This window comes from Eurytemora carolleeae, unplaced genomic scaffold (genome assembly GCF_000591075.1).
Source record: "Eurytemora carolleeae unplaced genomic scaffold, Eaff_2.0 scaffold1245, whole genome shotgun sequence".
Classification (NCBI taxonomy): domain Eukaryota; kingdom Metazoa; phylum Arthropoda; class Copepoda; order Calanoida; family Temoridae; genus Eurytemora; species Eurytemora carolleeae.
The window spans coordinates 67,576-90,430 of NW_019397133.1; the positions used below are offsets into that span (position 1 = coordinate 67,576).

At 31.6% G+C, this 22,855-nt stretch overlaps 2 protein-coding genes across 3 annotated transcripts in view; both read left to right on the forward strand.

Moving 5' to 3' along the window:
- The window catches only part of LOC111712233 (acyl-coenzyme A synthetase ACSM3, mitochondrial), a 30,616-nt gene extending 29,307 nt beyond the window's left edge, over nucleotides 1-1,309 (forward strand). For both annotated transcript variants that reach the window (XM_023486799.1, XM_023486800.1), the window contains exon 24: nucleotides 430-1,309. In XM_023486799.1, the coding sequence (XP_023342567.1) occupies nucleotides 430-517 (88 nt within the window). In that variant the 3' untranslated portion in view covers nucleotides 518-1,309. The remainder of the gene's footprint in view (nucleotides 1-429) is intronic.
- LOC111712235 (pseudouridine-metabolizing bifunctional protein C1861.05) lies at nucleotides 1,221-22,225 on the forward strand. The gene is made up of 22 exons (XM_023486803.1): nucleotides 1,221-1,470; nucleotides 3,652-3,727; nucleotides 4,802-4,857; nucleotides 7,778-7,869; nucleotides 8,344-8,403; nucleotides 9,589-9,674; nucleotides 9,962-10,129; nucleotides 10,405-10,463; nucleotides 11,010-11,145; nucleotides 11,564-11,682; nucleotides 12,219-12,399; nucleotides 12,879-12,938; nucleotides 13,202-13,266; nucleotides 15,486-15,549; nucleotides 16,177-16,316; nucleotides 18,092-18,190; nucleotides 18,932-19,002; nucleotides 19,352-19,416; nucleotides 19,803-19,931; nucleotides 20,469-20,518; nucleotides 20,959-21,051; nucleotides 22,179-22,225. The coding sequence occupies exons 1-22, from the start codon at nucleotides 1,242-1,244 to the stop codon at nucleotides 22,223-22,225; spliced, it is 2,145 nt and encodes a 714-aa protein (XP_023342571.1). The 5' UTR covers nucleotides 1,221-1,241.
- The last annotated feature ends 630 nt before the right edge of the window (nucleotides 22,226-22,855 follow it).

Consider the following 22,855-nt stretch of genomic DNA (forward strand, 5'->3'; position numbering starts at 1 on the left):
CCTTTTTATCATTATTTTTCTTGGCTTTCAATGTTAAACAAGAAAAACTTAAGTTTTTCAGAAAATTTTTATATTCCGGAGAGTTTATTAGATAGCACTTTGCAGCATCACGCCACCTCCCCCCTTTTAGTTTTTTGCCATAGCACTATGACCTTGAAATTTTTTACTTTTAAGGAATAGTAATTTAAAAGATTTTTTTGTAAATTTTTAATGCCTAGGGTATTAGGGTTCACGGCTGTAAAATGTTTCGTCCGTGTTAAAAAAAATCTAAAATAGTCCATAATTTTTTTTGTACTAAAGCTACAGACTTAAAAGCTAAATCTATGAAAAGCCCTTTAAAAGTGGAAGTAGAATCATGTGTCACATCTTAATAGTTGTCATTTTCTTGACATCGTTCAAGTAAAGGAAAACATTTTATTTTTATTTCAGGAAAATTGAGTTCGTTGAGAGTTTGCCCAAAACCGTGAGTGGAAAAATTCGCAGGAAGGTTCTGAGGGATAAAGAGAATATGCATTAGTAATTTATTGTACAGTTGTACCAATAGAATGTACTATGCATAAACTTCTAAGATATCTGTGTACTGCAGTTGGTTGAGGAATCCTAAAATTGCAGTACACAAACAATACCTGAAACTTCCGAGTAAAAACATTTTTGGATCTTCTAAATAAAATAATTGTAGCTTTTATTTGTTCTTCAAGATAATCATATAACAAAAATCAAAATACTATATTATGCCTACGGCTTTTATATGTTGAGTACAACAAAATAAATCTAAGCTTTCATTGTTCCTTATACACAGTAGTCATATTTCATAAGCTAACTCTTACAATCTATTCATATGTTTACTAAATTCAGCTGTATTTCAAACCATGTAGTGTCATACATACTTGTATAATGTGCAATTTTCTCTGTGCCAACTTTTCAAATATTTAGTTATTTTAAAATAGAATTTAAGCATTTCTTTTTAATAAAATTGCATGTACAAATCTTAATTAAAAAATATCTGGTTTAGTTTGAAATTTAATCTGTTCACTATTATTCTCTAAATGTTACATGCTAAATCTTCAACGTAAACTTGATTAATGTCTTAGCAGATTTTATTGAGTGTAATGCTTATGGAGCTTAAGTCGATGTACAACCAAGAACAAGAAATGAACCATGACTCGTCAGTCGTCGTTTATAAAGCTTATTACTACTATTTTATTTTTCACTGGAAAGTGCTTTTTATGTAAGATTGTTTAATGTATTGTAACACAATGTTTTATGTCAGTCAAATATATTTTAATCTTGCTTTATATTCTCATTTCAGAATTCCACTGAACCACGTGGGTTCTTTCAAAATGGCGCTGGTGCTAAACAAGATGGCGGTTGGCCGGATTCAAACCCAATTTTGCCGCTGCTTGCACAACTTCAATATGACCAAAGAAGTTGAACTGGCGATAAAAAATGGAGATCCAGTGGTTGCATTAGGTACTACAATCCCTTCAGATTGTCAAGTGTGGAATTTAGATGTCCCCAAAAGTCGGATTTGATTTACCTTAGAGCTAACATCATTGATAATCATGTTTTGTTTATAGATAAAGGAAGCGAGTTTTTGCCACAAACTTAGAATTGATAAGCCCTGTATCGCTGTAACCTGATTGTGTCTACGGCATCGGGGTGTAAAGATTGAGATTATAAATCAGAATTTATGTTAAGAATTCTCTTAAAACCTTATTGTTTGTTTAATAATTTATAATTTGAGAAAATTTAGAAATGATCCTGAAACATATAAATGATTTATTTCCACTAAAATTTGTCAAATTAGACTGAAATAGATTTCTGGATAAGCAATGAAATTCTTTTTTAAACTTTGAAAGGAGTTAGTGGTTATGCTATTTTAATTTCTAAGTTGTAAATTATTATTATTTGAATTAGTCAAGTTGGACCAAAGTAGATATCTGGAGTTAGCAAGGAAATTCAATTTCAAACTTGAGAGGAATTAAAATTATTTCAAACTTAAATCTAAAAATTTGACCTGAGCTGAAAACTTTGGAATATCCTTAATCCCGATCAGTTAAATAATCCAGAGATTAATAACAAGACGAGAACAAGCATTATTAAATCTGGATATTAAGAAAAAGAGGAGATCAAGCATTAATCTCGATATCCACCATTCTAAAGTTTTCAGCTCTGAACTTTCAACTATGTCTGATTGTGTCTCGAACACTTTTTTTTATTAAATAACTAAAGACTCAATTTCAAATGACCCTACATTTAAAAAATGTCCTTTAAACTTTATTTGATAAACTATTAGGATATTACTATAGTGTTCTCTACCTAAACCTTATTGAATTCTGAACTTTTCCTTCATTGCCTTGTAGCATGGATGAATCCGCTAGGCACGTTTATACTGATGAGAACCATAATTGAAAAAAATAAACTTTCCGAGAAAAGAATTACGTGTACACTGTACAGATCCATAACTGAAAAAAATAAACTTTCCGAGAAAAGAATTACGTGTACACTGTGTACAGTCCACTTAAAGAAATAATTATTTCAAAGTAGAAGTGCTTTAGATACTTATTCGCAACATTGGGATTTTCTGGATCCGGATCTTTGTAAAATTGGGCAAGGGGGTAATATCTATCAAAATATACAGGGTTGTACTCATATAGGATGAAACTTCAGAGGCGCAGATAATTTATGCGTTTAAAGCTGAAAACTTTAAAATGGTGGATATCGAGAATTTCCAGGTCGATCCTTGTTTTCCTCTTCTTATTTATTTCAAGATTAATCTAATCATTAGTTTGTTTCCTGGAAATTGTGTAAAATTCAACCAATAGAGTGCCGTTTACAAAATCCCAAACAGCCAATTAGAAGCCAAGAAATTTTGAAATTTAGCCCGCGAAATCAATGAGTGAATTCTAATTGGTGCAATCCAGCAGGGATAAATTAAAAAAGAGTGGATTAAGTAGAAATTAAAAGTGTCAACAATGAATACATAAATTTAGTTATCGTATTTTAAGATATCCAATTCTAAAATTTGCAGCTCTGTTTTCTTTTATTTATTATTCCATGTAGTCGTAAACTCAATTTTTTTCTATGTCTAATCATTAAAAGAGCCATAAAAATATTATGGTTCAGCAATTTTAGATTTTTAGACTTATTTATGGTCGCATCCTTTTTTGGTAACCCTGTACATTACAATATAGAACAACATTTTTTTCTCTTAATACTAGTAATCGGACTTATCCCTCTGTGAACCAAAGTAACAAAGTGAGAAATATTTCCTCCGTATGCATTTTCATGACCTGATTCTGAAGTCAGAGCTGAAAACTTTAGATTGAGATATCCTAAATCCCGATTACTTAATCTGGGTATCCAATGGACACACTTTTGATTTTCTTTTTAAACCGTTTTTTATAATTAAAATTTCTGTATATTAATCTTAAATAGCGCGCAAAATTTTAAATTTATCGGCTTTTTTACACTTTTCAGGATGCAAGTACAAGATTAGATTAGTCTCGATTTTATGAAAAAGAGAGGATCACGCATTAATCTCGATATCCACCATTCTAAAGTTTTCAGCACATTTTTTTCAATGTGAATCCAGGATATAAAGCGGGAAAAAATTGTATGAATCCTAAGCACAGCTCAGGTTTATTTTAGAATCTACAATTATTACCCACGGGATGCCCTACCCTTCAAATTTATCTATGGCTAGAAAAACTGAAGATATTATTAGGTAAATAAATAATTTTCAAACAATTTAAACTCAACATTTTTAGTCTGAAATGTGCTTCCTTTTTGGACTATTTAGTTTCCTCGAGCCTGTGACTTTTTAAACATATTTTTTCAATCTTACTTTTCATGTGGGTATATTTTTAACCTTTTTTATTTAAGTGTTTATCAAAACTCACATTACTGTTTGTTTGAACTGATCGTAATGAAATGCTGGCTTTAAAATCCTAGTTGATTCCAATTATATATTGGAATATAAAAATTAATTATTTTCTTTTTTTAAAATTCGGTGATGGTGATGGACCAAACCTCTGTAGAGTAAAAAGTAGATGTTAGTTCCACATTTATTGAAAAATATTTCGGTCTGGGTTGACCCTCGTCAGTTCTAACGATATAATAACCATCACAAAAAAATTTTAAAAAATTGGTTAAAAATCACAAGAAAATAAACAAACTAAACAGTTTATTCAATACAAAAATTTGGGCTGTCAAATGGACATAAGGGAGACGAACTCAGATTATGAGATGGAAAAAAGATAATTTGCAAATATTCACTTTAAAAAAAGACAATTATTATTCCTTGAGATTGTTTCTGTCACAAAGGTAAAAACAAACTGTGTAGATGTATATAAGAGTAGATTCAGTTGGTAAAGGTACTGAAGATGTTATTTCTATTGATCCTACATTTATAGCGGGGCATGTCCGATACACAACAGTATCTTTTAAACCTATGTAAAAGCAAAAATTTTGTGGAGTTTTTCTGTTTTTTTCTACAAATATATTATTTTTAGTCGTGGTTTCTCTATATAATCAATCTGTGGATTATACAAATAATTGGGGAAAATGGAGAGAATTAATTAGTAAATCAAACCCTTGATAAGCTAAATAAACTAATATATTGTACACATTATTGATCAGAAAACGGTTGTAAAAGGGTTCAAGTTGTAAATCGGACTTATCCCTCTTTAAATAGAGGCCAACTAAAAATTACAACAACAATCCATAAAAAAAAACGTATTTTTGATGAAGAGGAAAATGCATCGAATCCAGACTAATTATTATTTTCCATGATATTTAGAGGTCTGGGTGCTGTACCGGCCACTATTGCCATCATACAGGGTAGAATACACGTAGGTTAGTTTTAGAGTTTAAAGTGACAAATCTACATTTTTTGTAATTTAAATACCCCTGTTTTATCTCATTTTTGAATGTAAAAATATTTATTTAGACGCAATGACAGCGCAAACACTTAACGTAATACTACAATAAATTATTTTCTAGGAATGATGAAAATAATTTCTAATAGTTAGTTTTACTTGTTCTATTTTGTCTTAATTACCCTTGTAGGAAAGAACATTTGTCATTAAAATGCCCTTCTCCTATGAGAATTGTGCACGAGAATTTGTGTTGTTTATTCTAACTTTCCGCTATATTTCCTTTTTTCCAAAATAAAAATGTTTTTAAGAAAATTTTACCTCAGGAGTTTTATTGAGACAGTTTTACAATTTTATAAGAGTGTTTGTGTCTCAACAAGATTTTATTCAGATTTTGTTGAGTACATTTTCCCCTCTTTTATATTTGATAAAAGGGAAGTTACCATCCTTTAACAAAGGTACATGCGCTTTAATCCTAACTGTACTTCTTAAACTTTTCTGAGATAATCTACAACTACGGTATCTGAGATTGAGTTGTGGAGATATTCTGCAGAGGCAACGTATTGAATCGACAAAATTAAAATCCTTTAAAGATAAATAGCAACGATGATTTCTTAATTGTTCCTAATAGTAAGTTATTTAAGTTACCGTTGTAAATCCGGCATAAACCTCTTTTGATGTAGGGTCATTTAAAATTATTTAGACAGTCCCTTTAAATCACAAGTTTAAGTTTTATAGAAGAAGTATTTTCTTAGTTTTGAAACAACCTTTAAAGGGAGTGACCGGCTATGTAAGGTAGCTGAACTGAGTATACAGTGTTGTGGAAAACTTCTTTCGGATTCATTGGAGAATAATGGAGATATATTACACTTTTTAACGATCTGTAAATCCTGAGTTTGAGCGCAAATTCGACGTTCAAAACTCCTACTCTGGGGGTTGATATGTTTTCAGAATTATTTTTTTTAAATTATTAAATAACGACGACATAAAATATAAAAAAAATTCTAAATCAGTTGTTTAGGAACAGGTTGAGAAAATAAAAATTAATCTTATCATCGAAAATAAGTAATCAATTGTTCAATTATTTGTTTCTATTTTCTCATTATTCAAAGATTTTCCGCAGATTTTCTGGAATTATTATTGAAAAGACGACATTTGAAGAATTTGAAGAAATCTGCGAATAAATTCAAAGAAAATAAGAAATTCAATAAAATGATGAAAACGAAATAATTGATTCTAGCATTGATTTATTGTCAAATTTCTTTTGAGAAATATGTTTCTAACCATCTAATTAGATTATTGTAAAATTTTTGCTTTATTTTTCGTCGTCGTTATTTAATAATTTTAAAAAACCGATTCTGAAAACGTATCCACCCCCGAAGTAGGAGTTTTGAACGTCGAATTTGCGCTCAAACTCAGGATTTACAGATCTTTAAAAAGTGTAATATGTCTCAAATGAATCCGAAAGCAGTTTTCCACAACTCTGCATACTCAGTTCAGCTACCTTACATAGCAGGTCACTACCTAAGCCTAAAAACTATCCCCCCTCTCCCAACAATTAAAATCATGTATTGGGCCAAATGAAACTTTGAGTTAAATATCCGGCTTATTCTACACTTACAGGCTAATCCAGAAATTCAAAACAACAATCCCAAGCCAGGTTCAGCTTCAGCTCAGTGAGAACCAGAAAACAGCGAATGATTTTTGTATTTGATTTTTCTTATACTTAAAAAAAGATGGCAATGATTTTCTAATTTATAATTGTTGCAACTTATGTATGTATTTCCAATTCCGTCCTCCTCTTGCAAACGCTTTTTAGACACTGACAAAATGCAGTTTGTTTCTTTTTCCAATGAATTGATTGCGAAGTCAAGTTTAGCTAAAGAATTAGTATAGTTCAGTTGTAAATTGCAAAGTCTTAGCGACTGTCTGTTAATCCGTTTGTTTCCAATAAACGTCAAAATGGCTAAACTGATCGAGCCAAAATTTCGCGCGTAACCTCACGCATGACACCAGGGAGAGGTTATGATGCTCAAAATTGCAAAAATTTGTGTGCAAAAGTTTAAAAATTTTGCAATATTTAAAAATGCGCGAAAAATCAGCGAATGTTCCCTATTGTACAGAGAAGATACTCACAGATAGAGCCAGAATTATAAATTGAAATAGAAAATGGGCGTGAAAGTGTACATTAGTTTACTGACGAAGATATTTATTGTCCTGTTGTGAAATCCAAGGATATGCATCTTAGTTGGATCAAAGTTAATTTGAAATTGATAAAGTTATTAAGAAATGCACATTGAACAAAAAGTTTATTTAGTTCTGGGAAAGTATTTTTTCAAGTGACCCTGTACTTCAATGGAGTGATTTCAGCTGACAACAGCATCAATCTTAAATTTATCTTAGCGAAAAAAGAAATATATACTTTTTTACATTCTTGAAATTACTATCAGAATGCGTTTATGAAAAGTATTTTATTACAACGATGTATATATGTATATCCAATCCACCCTAATGTTGTTGTTTTTTCATAGATGGACGGTATAAAAAACGATAGTTTTTCATTACAAATGGAAAAAACGAACTATTTTAAACCGTTCAAACGATTTTGAAAAAAAACTATCGTTTTTTACTGAACTAATGTATTTTAAAAATTATTTTGAAAAAAAAACAATCGTATTTTGACTAAACGAACCATTTATTGGAACAAACTTTTCTAAAAACCCATAGTTTTTTTTACATTTGAACGATTTTTTCGAACCAACTTTTGAAAAACTGATTTTGTTGTGAACGATTGAATTAAAATGAACGATAATGGTCGTTCGCGAACGATTTACGAACGTAATATGAAAAGCCGAACGCACCCAACTGTAGGAAGTGTAGCTAAGTGGGTTTTGTTTTAGGTCTTTCACCCGAGGAGTTAGAGTATTTAGCCACAGCTCGAACTGTTCTAAAAACTTCAAGACGAGATTTTCCATATATTCTGGCAAATAAGGTTATTCCAGTAATACTAATGATAGTTCTAATCTTTATTAATCTTACTGGTGATTTTAAAACATGAATTCTTTTTGATAATAAAGATAAAAATTATAAATGATTATTTGCATATCTTGATCAAATCAAATTACGAACTTGCAGTGAATACAGCATAGCATATATAGCATGATAGCATGATAGCATGATAGCATGATAGCATGATAGAATGATAGCATGATAATATGATAGCATGATAAAATGATAGAATAAAAGAATGAATGATAGAATGAATGATAGAATGATTGATAGGATGATTGATAGAAAGAATGATAGAAAGAATGATAATGATAACCATTGTGATAACGATACGTGAAATAATAATAAATACTTATAAATAATAATATTTAGCCAAAAATAAAAGTTTAATTACGTCATATATTGCATGATGTGAACAGGGTATACTTTATCCTCTTTCTAAATGATAATTCTCTAGATGGATGGAGGTACAACAGTATCTGGAACTATGCTGGTAGCCAATAAAGCTGGGATTAAGGTAAGCAGTGTCCGAATTTAATGAATTTAAGCCGCGTCTCAAACCCCCAAAAACCGGTTTCGATTGAGCGCCGGCTTAAATCTTAAAAAATTTAATACAATTTTAGTGGAACCAACTATATTTGAGCCCCGGCTTAAATATAAGCCGCGGCTCAATTTCTTTAAATTCTGCCTCGGTATGTACTGATGGACAATAGCAAAAGTTTTTTGTTTTCATGGAAGAATCATTTTTAACAAGTTTTTTATTATTTTATGTCATACCGCTTGTGATGGGCAATCTCAAGATTCGTTTTTTTAACCTATTAAATAATTGAGGACATTTAAAACGTTCAATATCCATGTTTTCAAAACTTTAAAATTGATTTTTTTTTTTTACATTTTCTTTCTCACACTGTGCCAAATTTTAACCTTGAAAGAAGATCTTTTTAAGAAGATTGATTGTTGGTTAACTTTTTACCAAATCTTCAGTCTAAAGGTTAAAACTTCATAGTTTCTGAACACAAACTTTTACAAAATACAGTTTTGAAATGTTAGAACCTTCAAAGATTGTTGCGTTCCCTTTGTTTCATTTTATAAGTCAGAAAATCTTTAAAAGATTAGAGAAACGAATCTTGCTTTTGTTCATCACTGATAAGTAATAGTATGACATGAAATTATAAAATATATGCTATTTAAGGATTTGTCTATGATCAGCCATCAATTTTACTTATTTTGTTGCTGTCCAATATTTATCAAAGAAGAAATTGATGTAAACCATGGTGACTTATCATTTAAGAGTTTCTAAATTCTTTGAAAGGTCCTCCCCTCCCTGATCATTCTAATGAGAACTCCCATACCCTTATTTAGCCCTTCCAGACTGGGCCAGAGTGGGGGTTAATTATCAAAAAATATTTAAATCATCTTTTCAAATACTACAGTGTATACTGTGCACAGCACATATTGACTATCAAGAAAATCCTGACTTTTAAACTGGAGCTTAAACTGGAAATCCCAAACATAAAGATGGAAACCATGGATTTCACGTCCTAAAATAGGGTAGTTACATTCATTCATTGTACCGCACGCTTTATTTTAAGAATTATGAGTTAAGAGATAAAATAACAGATTTACATTAATCCAACCAGACAGATTTACATTTCTCCATTATATATATATATATAATACTATATAATTGTTTTAAATATAGGTATTTGTGACAGGAGGTATTGGTGGTGTACACAGGGGTGCTGAAACTACTATGGATATAAGCGCAGATCTCACAGAACTAGGAAGGTATCGTATTAGCAAGAAAAGTAAGATAAAAGGGACTGTAAGCTTAATTTCATGTGACTCTCCATGCAAGATGACAAAGTCTGATTCACAAGGGCACCCTTAACTTGTCTAATCAAGGATGAATTAGATATGAATGTTTATTAGTTTGAAAACTATATTTTATATAAATTTTGGGATTAACATTATTAAACACTTTTAAAACCTAGAACCATCTTCCACATTATTGGTAAGATATAGGTTTCAATAAAAGATAATTTTCATCAAAAAAATATGTTTTATTTCCCAAGAACCCCTGTGCTTGTTGTTTCTGCCGGTGTAAAATCTATCCTTGATATTGGTTTAACCCTGGAGTACCTGGAAACTATGGGCGTATGCGTGGCAACCCTAGGGGAGGGTCTAAACTTCCCCGCCTTCTATACCAGTAACAGTGGGTTCAAAGCTCCGTATAACCTCAGGTAATTCGTTCTTCTTTAAAAAAACTTTTTAAAAAAACTTCAAAAATTTCAAAGCTACAGTTCTGCTATAGTTCGCTAAAAATGGAAAACCAATACAAAAACGATCGTTATAACGTTAATTTTTGGAGCGCTTTATTTTCGCATTTTCTGACATTTTAGCATAGTAAAAGCAAATTTTTAGAATAAACAGTTTTTCCTACAATATGCCAAATTTTGACCCAGAAAGAAAATATTTAAAAAAAGAGAAGCAACTTAATGCTTATGACTAACCTTAGGTCCCCAGGCGAAGCTGCTGCGCTCATGAAAGCCAACCTAGATCTGGATTTGAAATCAGGTCAACTCATACTTATTATTCAAGATTGAGGCGTAATTTCAATTGACTTTTCATTTAGAAAAGATAAAGATAAAAAAGATTAAATCCGTAAGTTCTCCCAAATTAGGGCGACCCAGACCGCCTAATGTAACCCATACTTATAGAGTGAAATGTCCGTACGATAATGTTACCCTTGTTTATCTAAATGTTAAATTTATTTTTTTTCTATTACTTGCGGATTTCTGCTTTAGAAAATTCAGAATTTAACACTTTTGAAAAATGACAATTTGTTCTTTAAATGAAAAATGACGGAAAGGTGAAACTGACTTTGATCCAATTTATAATTTCTTTAAACTGTGAAATAAAAAGGATTTTCTTTCCTTTAGTCATAATCTAACGCATAATGATAATTTTTTGTTTTGTTTCCTCGGCTATTTTAAAACTAAGCTTTTTTGCTTTAATTGTGTGATTATTATTAAAAAAGAAAAACAAAACAAAAAAGCTCCATTTTACTGAGCGAATAATAAAGCCCACTTTAATTTAATTGAACAGTCACTTTATTTGTAGGTATTCTGTTGGGTGTTCCTATCCCTGCAACAGAGGAAGGAAACTGTTCAATAGAAAACTCAATTAAAACCGCTGTCCAAGAAGCCAAGGAGAAGAATATTTCAGGAAAAGAAATCACACCTTACATATTAGCAAGGTAGCCTCAAAATTTGATTTCTCATTGATATTTTTTTCTGGATTTGTGTGGAACTCTAGTGTAAGATCCACTATAACTGAAAAGAGACTTTAATTTGCAGGGTTTAAGTTCTTAATCCTTTAAGAAGAAGAAAAACTGGCTCGTATTGCTGCAAGCATTTATCGCTACTAAAATCAGATTTTGTGTTGCTTCTGATTGATCGATCTTCAAAGATATTCCAGAGGAATTAACTTAACCGTCAAACCACAAAAGGGACGGCTTAGTTTGTTTCGACCTTCTTTTTAGTAAATCACATCCAAGCTGAGGTAATTTTATGTCTTTTGAAAAATGACTGATTCGTCCCGACAAAAGACGCGTTTGGCACCTTATTTGGTGCCATGTTTCTTCTTGTGTTTGTTTTTATTTTTCTGCATATTAGGTTAAATGAGTTGACCAGCGGGGAGTCCCTTCGAGCAAACATTGCCCTAGTAGAAAACAATGCTAGGGTTGGGGCTGAGGTAGCGGTCAACCTGTCTAACCTAATTAATAAAACAACAGGTATGGTATATTAGCATAGAAGTCAAGAGAAGCTGTCAATTAGAAAGCTTTTCTTTGATTACTTGTAGTCTTGTAATTTGAAAAAAGCTTAGCTTGTTTACAAAAAAACTGAAATTAAAAAGTCGTCTTTCATTTTCATGTCCAACTATGGATGAGACTTGAAAGGTCGTCAAAAGAATTTCTTTTAATGGTTTGCATCTTAAATTTGAATTTTTCTTTACTTATGTTAAAATGTAAACATCATAAGACGCATAAGGCTTTTAAAGTTTAAACCTTGTCAATTTCTCTTTGTTTACATGTTTATGTGTCTTTCCTGTTTGAAAGATCTGTAGAAATCAAAAAATTAAATAGAAAGTCGTCTTCATTGAATTGATATATACGACGACGGCTGTACTAAGGAAGAGGGAACACACTGAAACGTTTACCAACGAGGGAAGACTCTTTCTGCTTTTATTTAAAGTTGAAATTTTATTTTTTATCTGTCGAATGATCTAGGAAATGTATTTTTGCAACTTGTGTTGACCAAACTCATTTAGGACCAGGTCGTAGTAGCGCCTCAGGAGGATCAATTATAATCTCCAGTGAAGGAGGATCAAGTAAAACCTCCAGTAAAGGACCAGTTGTTGTCGGAGGTTCCATATTTGATTTCGTAGTGAGGATTACAGAGGACAGGTTTCAGACCAATGGGTCAACACATTTTGGAAAACTTCAGTACAGGTAGAGATTCAGGAATAATGTTCAAGATAACCTTACATAAGTTCTATTTATTCTAACACTACGTTTATGATTAAAATTTTTACAAATATTTATTTTTATTTTGCAGTGCTTAGGATTTCATTCCTGGATCCGTAAAAAAATGGATCCATGAATATTTCTTTTTTCAAAAAGCAAATTTCCTACAAGGTTTTCTTTTGTTTTTGCTATTTTTTTACGTAGAAGCTGATTAAAGAAGGTTTTAATAACAACTCATGTTGGGCAAAACTAAAATTGTTTTTTTTTATTTGGGAGGCAAACTATTGCGTATCCAATGAATCCGGATCCTTTTCGGAAACTGTTCCTGGTATTTTCTAATTGAATGGCAAACGGTAACTTTTGTAGGTTTCTCATATCTCTGAAATCCTGATTAACTCTGATAAGTGTATTCAACAGGATGTTTTTAAAGAGTATTTTTTATTCATGATTTTTATGCTTTTTAGTCACGGCGGAGTTGGGCGGAATATTGCAGATGCCCTGGCTCGCCTGGGTACCCGGCCTAGGGAAACAAACATTTTTTATTTTAATTCAATGTAAATTTTTTTTTGCTGAATTGGGTAAAACAAGTATATTTTTGAGGGAAAAGTATCTAAAAGGATGACAAATCTTGCCTTTTGATATCCAATTTTTCATTTTTAAAGTACAATCAAACTAAAAGTAACTTACATTTTGTATAAAAAGAATGTTAACACATAATACTGATATCTTTATGGAAAAGAAAGAAAAAAAGTTGTATAATTGAGAATAATGTTTGTTGTTTGTGTAGACTGCTGTCAGCTTTGGGGGAGGACGATCAGGGGAAACATATTCTAGATCAAAATATGCATTTAGGAAACCAGATTCACACTAATACCACCAGATTCACGCTGATCTAACCAGATTCACACTAATACCACCAGATTCACGCTAATACCACCAGATTCACACTAATACCACCAGATTCACGCTGATCTAACCAGATTCACACTAATACCATCAGATTCACGCTGATCTAACCTGATTCACACTAATCCAACCAGATTCACACTAATCCAACCAGATTCACGCTGATCTAACCAGATTCACGCTAATACCACCAGATACAAGCTGATCTAACCAGATTCACACTAATATTACCCGATTCACGCTGATCCAAGCATATTCACGCTAATACCACCAGATTCAAACTGATCCAACCAGATTCACACAAATACCACCAGATTCACGCTGATCCAGCAAGATTCACACTAATACCACCAGATTTACGCTGATCCAACCAGATTCACACTAATACTACCAGATTCACGCTGATCCAACCAGGTTCACGCGCTGATCCATCTATATATAAATTTGGCTTGTCTGTTTGTCTGTCTGTCTGTCTGTTTGTATCCAATAAACGTCAAAACGGCTGAACCGATCGGGCCCAAATTTTTTGTGGGACATCTAGGGACCCCAGGGAAGGTTTATGAATGATTGAAATTTTTAAAATTTGTGTTTTAGAGGTTTTTAATTTTGTAAAAAAATTTAAATTTTTGAAAATCCGCGAATTCTTTTTTAAAAATCCGCAAAACTTTTTTCATCTTTGTTTTGAAATGTAAACAAAAAAAACATGTTCACAATTTAAATAGAAGATGGGCGCGAAGCGCCCTAATAGCCTAGAAAGAAGGGCGCGAAGCGCCTTGAATTTCTAGTCAAGACAAATTCACGCTAATCCAATCAGATTTAGTTTACCCTAAGCCCACCAGATTGACGCTAAAACCACCAGATTCACGCTAATCCAACCAGATTCCCGCTAATCCAACCAGATTCACGATAATCCAACCAGATTCACACTTATCCAACCAGATTCACGCTAATCCAATCAGTTTCGCGCGAATCCTATATGAGTCACACTAATCCAACCAGATTAATACTAATCCAACCAGATTAATACTAATCCAACCAGATTAATACTAATCCAACCAGATTCACGCTAATCCAACCAGATCCATCCAGACAGATTCATAATAATCCAACCAGACCAGACAGATTTACATTATTCCAACCAGACAGATTTACATTAACCCAACCAGACAGATTTACATTAATCCAACCAGACAGATTTACATTAATCCAACCAGACAGATTTACATTAATCCAACCAGGCAGGTTTACATTTATCCAACCAGACAGATTTGCATTAATCCAGCCAGACAGATTTACATTTATCCAACCAGACAGATTTACATTAATCCAGCCAGACATATTTACATTAATCCAACCAGACAGATTTATATTTATCCAACCAGACAGATTTACATTAAACCAACCAGACATATTCACATTATTCCAACCAGTCAAAATTAAATCAGACGTATTTACCAAAAATCTAAATCTTTTAACCCTTGTTAGCCAGTTTTATGTTTTAAAAGGCCACTAATTTATTAATTGATATTGTTACTTACATTCTAAAGACCTTTTTTTGTTAAATTTTTCGACGTGTATTCTCTCTAAACCAATTAATTTTAATGAGCAGAGCAGCATATTAACGTTGGTTCTTTTTGACTTTGAGAAAATGGCGACTTAATGAGTACAAAAGAATTTCCCTTCTAACATTTTAAAAGGTGTATTTAAAAACACTTTTAGAATTAGGAACATCTCGTTGTTGCGGACTAGAAGCATCGATATACAATATACATAGCTCTCTGTCGAAATGATCAGAACATTTTTTAACAGAATCTAATGATAAATTGAATCTGAGCTAAACGTACTGTCGTTGAAATTTCATGTGACCCTCCATTGGGCGTTCCCGATTCTTTTTAAATCTTTAACTGATTAAAAATGTGAAAGATTATGTCATTTTTCTAGTTTGACAGACGTTTGATTCTGATGACTTCCTTCAATTGTTTAGGCAACGGAAATGCTCAAGTCACTTTTATAGAGAAACTGCAATTGAACTTTATAAATTTTTTATAATGACAAAAAAAATTGTCATGGCACCTATGTGAATTTGGACATGGTACTGTATAAGCGGAGGGACATTCGAAATTACGAGTTTAATGTTGAATTTTCTGACTTTGGTTTGAACCCAGATACGAGCTTGGTTAAAATCCTTCCCAGCAGTAGCACTGCAACTTATACAGCTATACTAGATAGGTTATAATACAGAATATTTAATGGAACAGTTTTCCTTTTTTAAGAACAATTTAAGGAACAGTTCATCTTTACAGAATATTTAAAGGAACAGTTCACATTTCAAGAATATTTAACGGAACAGTTTTCCTTTTTTAAGAACAATTTAAGGAACAGTTCATCTTTACAGAATATTTAAAGGAACAGTTCACATTTCAAGAATATTTAACGGAACAGTTTTCCTTTTTTAAGAACAATTTAAGGAACAGTTCATCTTTACAGAATATTTAAAGGAACAGTTCACATTTCAAGAATATTTAACGGAACAGTTTTCCTTTTTTAAGAACAATTTTAGGAACAGTTCATCTTTACAGAATATTTAAAGGAACAGTTCACATTTTTTAAGAATATTTAAAAATTAAGGAACAGTTCATCTTCAAAGATTATTAAGGGTTGGTTTACTATAGAATATGAGAAGACAGTAAGAAATGGCTTGTAATGTAACACAAGCATTTTTTTGCCACTTCAGAAGCAATAAAAGAAATGTTAACAGGGCTGTTCGCCAAACATAACATTTAAAGGGACAATAAAACAATAAAAATCGTCTTGGTCAAAGGAGAAATATAATTTTCTATGATGCGTTTATTTTAGTTTTGGTGAATGTAAATTTGGTGTTGGAGATATGGATATTCATGATGAAATTACTCCTGAGTATATTCTTGAACATGAAGATGTTATTGCTGGATCCCCCCTGGTTCTTAGTGATGGGAATATACCTATACAATCCATTAGTAAGTTTTCTTTAAAGGGACTGTTAACTTATTTTTAAATTGATCCTCCATTTACTAATTCTAACGGTACCCTTTAAAGCGATGTTTTTCTTAGAATGAATTTGTTTTTTTCAAATGCAGTATGAAAGTGACTTGAAGAATTATGAAGCAGAGCCAACGGAGAAAACTAATTAAATTAATTAAGATTAAAACTGACGATATTTTTACAGCTTTGAATTGTTTTGAAAAATTATGAGAAAGAGAAAGGTTGTTCTGACAAAATAGGTGACACATGTCAACTCTAATTCCTTCATTGATATTTCTTTTTTATATTATTTCACCTACACGGCAGGAATTAAAAGGACTGTAAACGTAATTTGCAGCTGAACCTTTCATGCAAAGATGGTAATGCCCATTGCCCAATTCACAACAAGACCCTTTTAATATGGAAGATAATGTCGTCTTTTTAGCTGAAGTGTTTGGTTCTGTTTATTTCTTCTTGGTTTCCTGCAGTCGAAATGCGCAAGTCACTTTTGTTGAGAAACCACAATTGAAAATAATCAGTTTTTAACATTGTCTTTTGACAGTACTTTAACGATTTACTGTCAGAACCGTTTTTTACTTTTTTTAGAATGTTAACCACTCTAACCACCGTACTTATGCAGTTTATCGTGTATTGTATTTAAACATTCGCATAACTGCATTTTAAATCAGAAATACTTGTGAGGATGTCCGGTTTAGCCGCTAATATTACAGTGTATGAAAACCATAATGACAGTTTTAGTGGTAACCGTTATGAAATATTTAGTAATGAAAATACGGAAGATAAAAATGATATTAATAATAATGATGATATTAATAATAATGATATTAATAATAATGATCATAACATCTGATCTTATTAAATATTCCACTTTGATCAGGATCCTAATTAGTCCTCTAGAAAATAGTTTTCTCATTTTAATGAAGAACCCATAAAAATATCCACAGAATCTATTTAAAGGGAGTGACCGGTTATGTAAGGTAGTTGAACTGAGTATGCAGTGTTGTGGAAAACTTCTTTCGGATTCATTTGAGACATATTAAACTTTTTAAAGATCTGTAATTCTTGAGTTTGAGCGCAAATTCGACGTTCAAAATAACGACAACGAAAAATAAAGTAAAAATTATACAGTAGGTTAGGAACATATTTCTCAAAAGAAATTTGTCAATAAATCAATGCTAAAATCGATTATTTCGTTTTCATTATTATATTGAATTTCTTATTTTCTTTGAATTTATTCGCAGATTTCTTCAAATTCTTCAAATGTCGTCTTTTTTTAACAAGATAATTGAACAAGATTTCTTATTTTGGATGTTAAGATTAATTTTTATTTTCTCAACATGGTCCTATACATGACGTCTGTAGTTTACTGTAGAGTTTTTTTACATTTTATGTCGTCGTTATTTAATAATTTTAAAAAACTAATTCTGAAAATGTATCCACCCCCAAAGTAGGAGTTTTGAACGTCGAATTTGCGCTCAAACTCAGGATTTACAGATCTTTAAAAAGTTTAATATGTCTCTCAAATGAATCCGAAAGAAGTTTTCCACAACACTGCATACTTAGCCGGTCACTCCTTTTAAGCAAACTAGTAATCTCTTATCTCAACTCAATTAATTACCCCACCCCCACCCCTTGACCGATTTGCCTCGAATTTTGGTCGGGAATGTTCTTTGCTTTGTTGCAAAATCTAAATTGACTTTAATAGAGAAAGTTTAGTTCCGGATTATTGATAAATATAATATATATTTAGATATACTTCTTGAACTGTGTGGTAAGCATGGTGTACCGTATTTCTACGACCCCGCCTGTTCAACTAAATCCACCAAACCTCTACAAAGCAAATTTACAGGAAACAAGAGAAAATATATTTAAAGTTAGGATTATAACTTGTTAAGACACAAAACTACGGGTTAATAGTTTGCATTAATATCGGAATTGAGCGCACAGTCGACGTTCAAATCATGGATTTGGGTGGGTACGTTTTCAGAATCGGTTTTTTTCAAATTGTTAAATAACGACGACAAAAAATGTAAACAAAATTTTACAGTAAACTAATTAGTTGCTTGGGACAGGTTGAGAACATAAAAATTAACTCTTATCATCGAAAATAAGTAGTTTTATTTAATTATTTGTTTCTATAATCCCTCATTATTCACAAAAATTTTCCGGATCCGCACAAATATGCGGATCCACGGTTCCGGATGCAAGGCGCAAAATATCAACCAAAACTGCAAAAAAAAACTTTGTTACTCTCTAAATCTAAATCTGAACTAAAGAGAGATTATAACAATTACCTGATTTCTAAAAGGTTCATTTAGTTTCAACATATAAACAAACGAAATAAATACAACAAAAATTTGAAAATTCATAGTTGTTTAAAAAAAATTCAGTAAATCGTAAAGAAATGACCTGGATCCGGATTCATTTTTTCCAGTGCGAATCCAGGATCCGCATCAAAATTAAGTGGATTTTTATAAAGAAAATTTAGGGTATTTTATTTACCTTGATCAGACAAATCTTTTCATTTTTCAGACGATTATTTTTATTGAACTGAGACAAAGTTTTAAAATTGTCTTGTTGTCCCTGGCAGGTAGTTTGACCTACTCCTCCCCCAACCTGAACGAGCTGGTCAACATGATTAAAACTCTTCCTGGTGTGCAGGTATGATTCAACTTCAAGGTTACATTGGTCAGCAAAATATTGCAGTATAGCAATCAAAGTTTACGGTGCTTATTTTCGGTGGTAGGCGATAATATCAATATAATAAAGACAACTTTTTAATTTACGTTTTAATTTTCTTTTTCTCCGGCCACAGTTGTCTTTGAAAAGTAAGACTAATACCAATCAACATTGAATAGGCTGTGTAGTTTACCCTGAAATTATCCAAATAAATGAACGGTCCCTTTAATAAGAAATTGTCATAGAAAAAGTGATGTAATTTGTTTGAACTTTTAAAATTTACTTGTAAAGATTAAATCAAATACAACATTTGTTACATTTGTTTTTCTAGGATATTCCTGATGTTTCAACAATAACTGACAATACAATAAAATCCTTGGCTTCTCTTTCTGTCAGGTATAATTAACAAAATTACCCCTCTCCCCCTGAACATAATTCTTGTCTTAAGGTTTCGTCTTTTATGTTACTTGAACACTAATTCTCTAGGTTACTTGAACACTAATTCTCTAGGATACTTGAACACTAATTCTCTAGGTTACTTGAACACTAATTCACTAATTCTCTAGGTTACTTGAACACTAATTCTCTAGGTTACTTGAACACTAATTCTCTAGGTTACTTGAACACTAATTCTCTTGGTTACTTGAACACTAATTCTCTAGGTTACTTGAACACTAATTCTCTAGGTTAATTGAACACTAATTCTCTAAGTTACTTGATCACTAATTCTCTAGGTTACTTGAACACTAATTCTCTATGTTACTTGAACACTAATTCTCTAGGTTACTTGAACACTATGGTATATCTGTGATCCTATTGACCATGAGTAAGGACGGAGTGCTTCTGACCAGAAGAGGAGATCCTTCAGACCCTCTTCCTTCAAGATCTAATCCAGCTTCACAGCTTACAGGGTTAGTACTGTCAAATACATCATTGTTAAAGGGAATATAAACTTATTTTTAAAGTGACTTTTTATTATTCGAGTAACATGACTGATTCTTAGCGACTTGCAATTCGTATGATCAAGGTGCTCTTAGAAAAATGATTATTTTAAGAGATTTGTGTATTTCTTCTCTAAAATCAATGAAGGAAATTATTAAATTAAAAGCCTTTAAAACTAGAAACACGATATCTTCCACATTATTAAAGAAAGTAAGTTTGAAAGTGAATAGTTCATGCCACTCTCAAATTCCAACGACACCCCTTTCAGGCCAGATTGCTGAAATCAGTTTTGATAAAAAAAAATGCTTAGTCCAATTTGTAATTAAAATGATTACTTGAATAATTGTCTACACAATTATATGGAAGCTTATAACCCGTCCAATTTACAGGTATGTGTACACCGTTCACTGTTCACTGTACAGTGTAATCCTTACACTTACATTGTACACTGTGTACTTTAAGTTACATTTTCTCAGATTAAATTAATATTGATTTGAAATATCTAGTTTTAGTTCTGTACATTATCCTGGAGTGCCTGCCACTAATGTTGTTTCAGGTAAAATATATGAATACCAGGCTTCACGTCCATCTTCTATTTTAATTGAACATTATCTCTTTGTAGACATTGTAAAAAAAAGAAAAAAAAAGTTCACGGATTTTTTGAAAATATTTCGTGGGTTTTCAAAATTTAATAAAAATCAAATTTTGTTGGAGGCTTATTTTGGAAATTTTTACAAATCATAAACCTTCCCTGGGGTCATGTAAGGTCCCACACAAAATTTTGGCACCATTGGTTCAGCTGTTTCAACGTTTATTGGATACGAACCCATAGTCAAACAGACAAGCAAAGTATGTATATAGATAAATTTTTCAACATCTCCGTCAATTTTGAAGGTCCAAAAATGCTCTTTATAAGTTTTTACTCAATTCCCATGTTTTTTGGGATACCCTGTATTTTCAAATCATTTTTATTATTTTTAACATTTATATTTTAAGTTTCTGGTGCTGGGGATTGTTTGACAGCTGGGTTTATCACGGCAATTCTAAGAGGGGAGGATCAGGATACATGTGTAGCAGCTGGAATGCAAGGTAAGCTGTTATAAAAAGCAGCTGGGATGTACAGGTAAGCTGTTACAAAAAAAGCGTTCGTTTTTTCAAGTTAGTTCGAATGATTTTAAATCGTTTGTTTTTGTCTTTTTCGTTCTCTTTTTAAAAAACGATTCTCTTTTCTTTTCTTTGAAAAATATAAATTGTTCGTTCATGGTTCGTTTTTTTCGTTCAAAAAAAGTTCTCAAAAATGTCGTTCGTTCTAATGTCCATCTCTTGTTGTATTCATGCATGGTGTAAAACATTTTTCATAAACTACAATTCATCATCAATTCAATTATCAATATGTTCAATCTTGATCCGGATCCGGATCCGGGTTCCAGATATAACCTGTAAAAGAAATGATCCGGTTACAGTTCATTAAAAGTTAATAAAGTTTACTAAAATCTTATTTTAAAAAATTCTACTTTTGCTTATTTTTAACTTAGTAGATAATAGGATGATATTTTTCAACTTGGATCCGATTCTATGGATCAATTTATTTTTTCGGATATTGATCAGGAGAGTTTAAATGTTGCAGAGCCAGCAGTTCCGGATCGGGATCCTGAGCACTGATTATATTCATTATTATCATTTTCGCCATAAAATAACATCGTGGATATCTTAATGCATCCTTATCCCACTATTCTCACTGTAATAACCATTTAATACTATCATCATTGTAATTTTCATTATTTTATCTTATAGTATCATCATTCCCATCTTTATCATCATTTTTAGCATCATAGTCATTGTAATCATCATTATTTTATCTTATATTATCATCATTCCCATCTTAATCATCATTTTTAGCATAAATCATTGTAATTATCATTATTTTATCTTATAGTATTATCATTCCCAACTTTATCATCATTATTAGCATTATCATCATTGTAATGATTATTATGGGCATCTTAGTGTTATCGTCATTGTAATTATCGTCATGGTTATCTTAGATTGTATCACTATCATCACCATCATCATCATTATTTTCTATATATTTTGTATCATATTTATAATTAAATAAGTAACAAAAATTATTTACAGTTAATATTATTACTATTTCTATCGCTTATACAATTATTATTATTATTACTATTTCTATCATAATAATAATTATTATTTAGTTGCTCGGCTGTCGTGTGGTGTATCTCCAGCAATACCTCAATCGTGACTTTCATTGTTACCATTTTTTAATGGATGCATTTTTTAAATATACATTTTGCTTGGTAATTTTGTTTACTTGAGGTTGCAGCGTGTATAGGTGTGGTTCTATCAATGGGTGAATAAAAATCTCATGATCTGCGTCATCTTTGACGCTTCTCAGTCAGACAAAGAGATTGCGTATACTCGACACATTATATCAACGTGCGTCAGCGGCTAGGGCGTGTCCCACGGAGTGCGTATATTTAGATCACTGAAAATAGAGTTAGAAATAGAACAAACACTGGTTAGGCTTAAGGGGGGAGGGAAGGGGGTTGTCCAGGGGAAAAATTTAGCTCACAACATATATAGAGAGGGGGGCAGCTTCTTTTTTTTTAATCTTTTGTCTGATACAAAAATTTGCGGCGCCACTTGTCAGTCAAAATGTTGTTAATTTTGGAAATATTATTTCTTCCAGGGAAAATGTTAAAAATAGGTAACACATATCCCATCCTTGACCATGTCAAGGTTTTGACATAAAAATTACCAAAAAAAACTTTTTTAATTCCAGGGGGTGATACAAAAATTTCGCAATCTTTGAATTGCATATTTGTTCAGCAAAAGCGCAAATGCAATATCTAAAATCCTCATTGATTGTCAA

Coding starts and splice junctions, on each gene's coding strand:
- LOC111712235 (XM_023486803.1), top strand. CDS start 1,242: ATGTATTGTAACACAATGTTTTATGTCAGTCAAATATATTTTAATCTT. Junction 10,464..11,009: donor AGATCTGGATTTGAAATCAG/GTCAACTCATAC, acceptor CTTTATTTGTAG/GTATTCTGTTGGGTGTTCCT. Junction 19,932..20,468: donor CCAGCTTCACAGCTTACAGG/GTTAGTACTGTC, acceptor TGAAATATCTAG/TTTTAGTTCTGTACATTATC.